Consider the following 1,496-nt stretch of genomic DNA (forward strand, 5'->3'; position numbering starts at 1 on the left):
ATGCTGGAAATTCAAGCAACACACACAAAATGCTGGTGGAACGCAGCAGGCCAGGCAGCATCTATAGGAAGAAGTACAGTCGACGTTTTGGGCCGAGACCCTTCGTCAGGACTAACTGAAAGCTCTCCTGTGAAGAAACAACTCTACAAGACAGCAACATCCTTCATCGAGGACCCCCACTGTCCAGACCATGCTCTTTTCGCTGCTGCCATCAGGGAGGAGGTACAGGAGCCGTAGGTCCCACACCACCAGGTTCAGGGAATTATCACCATTCAACCATCAGGCTTCTGAACCAGTGCGGATATCTCCACTCACCTCAATACTGAACTGATTCCACTCTACAACGAGTGTTCTCTGTATTAAATATTAACTTATTTATATATTATTATTTTTGCAATTACTCAGTTTGTTTTCTTTTGCACATTGCCTATCAGTTTTTGTGTGTAGTTTGTAATTGATTCTATTTGTATTTCTTTGTTCTGCTGTGAATATCTGAAAAAAAGACAATGATCACAGGACAGTATATGGTGACGTAGAGATAAATAGATCGATGGTTTATTGACCGCAAAGGAAATCACTGTATCACAGAAGCATTACAAGTGCACAGATATTAGAAGTAAGAAAGAGTAAAAAATGTTACCTCAAACAGTCTAACAGGTGGGAGTTATTACTTCCCCGACTGTAGGTTAACTCATTATAGGGGGTAAGAATGACCTCATATAGAGTTGTCTTAGTCTATCACTAGAAGTGCTGCTCCGTTCAGCTAAGGTAGCATACAGAGGGTGAGCAACATTGTCCAGAATTGCCAGGATTTTCCGTACGGTCCTCTTTTATACGCATTTTCACAACAGACTTATTTTAAACTTTTGAAGTCAATGAAGTCAGCTGCGCCAGTGAGAGGGTTCGCACAGTCGCAGTTCGAAAAGCAGAACGGCCAGGACTCCTCGCCACCGGGCTACCGCGCAGCCGCGAGGCCGGGGCAGGACCCTGTGGTACCGCGCAGCCGCGAGGCCGGGGCAGGACCCTGTGGTACCGCGCAGCCGCGAGGCCGGGGCAGGACCCTGTGGTACCGCGCAGCCGCGAGGCCGGGGCAGGACCCTGCGGCACTGCGCAGCCGCGAGGCCGGGGCAGGACCCTGTGGTATCGCGCAGCCGCGACAGGACCCTGCGGCACTGCGCAGCCGCGAGGCCGGGGCAGGACCCTGCGGCACTGCGCAGCCGCACAGTCGCGCACAGTTTGAGCGGGCGAGTCGGTTAACTGAAAGTCCCGCGCAGCCGCATTGCGAAGCTACCCCCGCAGGCGGGGTATTTCAAAGCTGTGAGCCAGACCTTGCGGTGAGGGGAAGAATTCCCTTTGCTGTCTTAAATGGAGCTAGGCATAATAGCCGCGCGTTGAATCGCACTCTGGAGCTACGTGGAAGCCCGATCGGTCACAATGAGACACAACAAACAGGGCTGCGGTGCTGAAATGGAGGCGCCGGGTCCGCCTCCAGCCCT

At 52.1% G+C, this 1,496-nt stretch overlaps 1 protein-coding gene across 1 annotated transcript in view; it reads left to right on the forward strand.

The window, feature by feature from the left end:
• The first annotated feature begins 1,173 nt into the window (after nt 1-1,173).
• rnf168 (ring finger protein 168) overlaps nt 1,174-1,496 on the forward strand; it is a 24,793-nt gene continuing 24,470 nt past the window's right edge. Inside the window, exon 1 of the mRNA XM_073040634.1 lies at nt 1,174-1,496. Coding sequence (XP_072896735.1) covers nt 1,435-1,496 — 62 coding nt within the window. The 5' untranslated portion in view covers nt 1,174-1,434.

The sequence above is a fragment of the Hemitrygon akajei genome, chromosome 3, assembly GCF_048418815.1.
Source record: "Hemitrygon akajei chromosome 3, sHemAka1.3, whole genome shotgun sequence".
NCBI lineage: Eukaryota > Metazoa > Chordata > Chondrichthyes > Myliobatiformes > Dasyatidae > Hemitrygon > Hemitrygon akajei.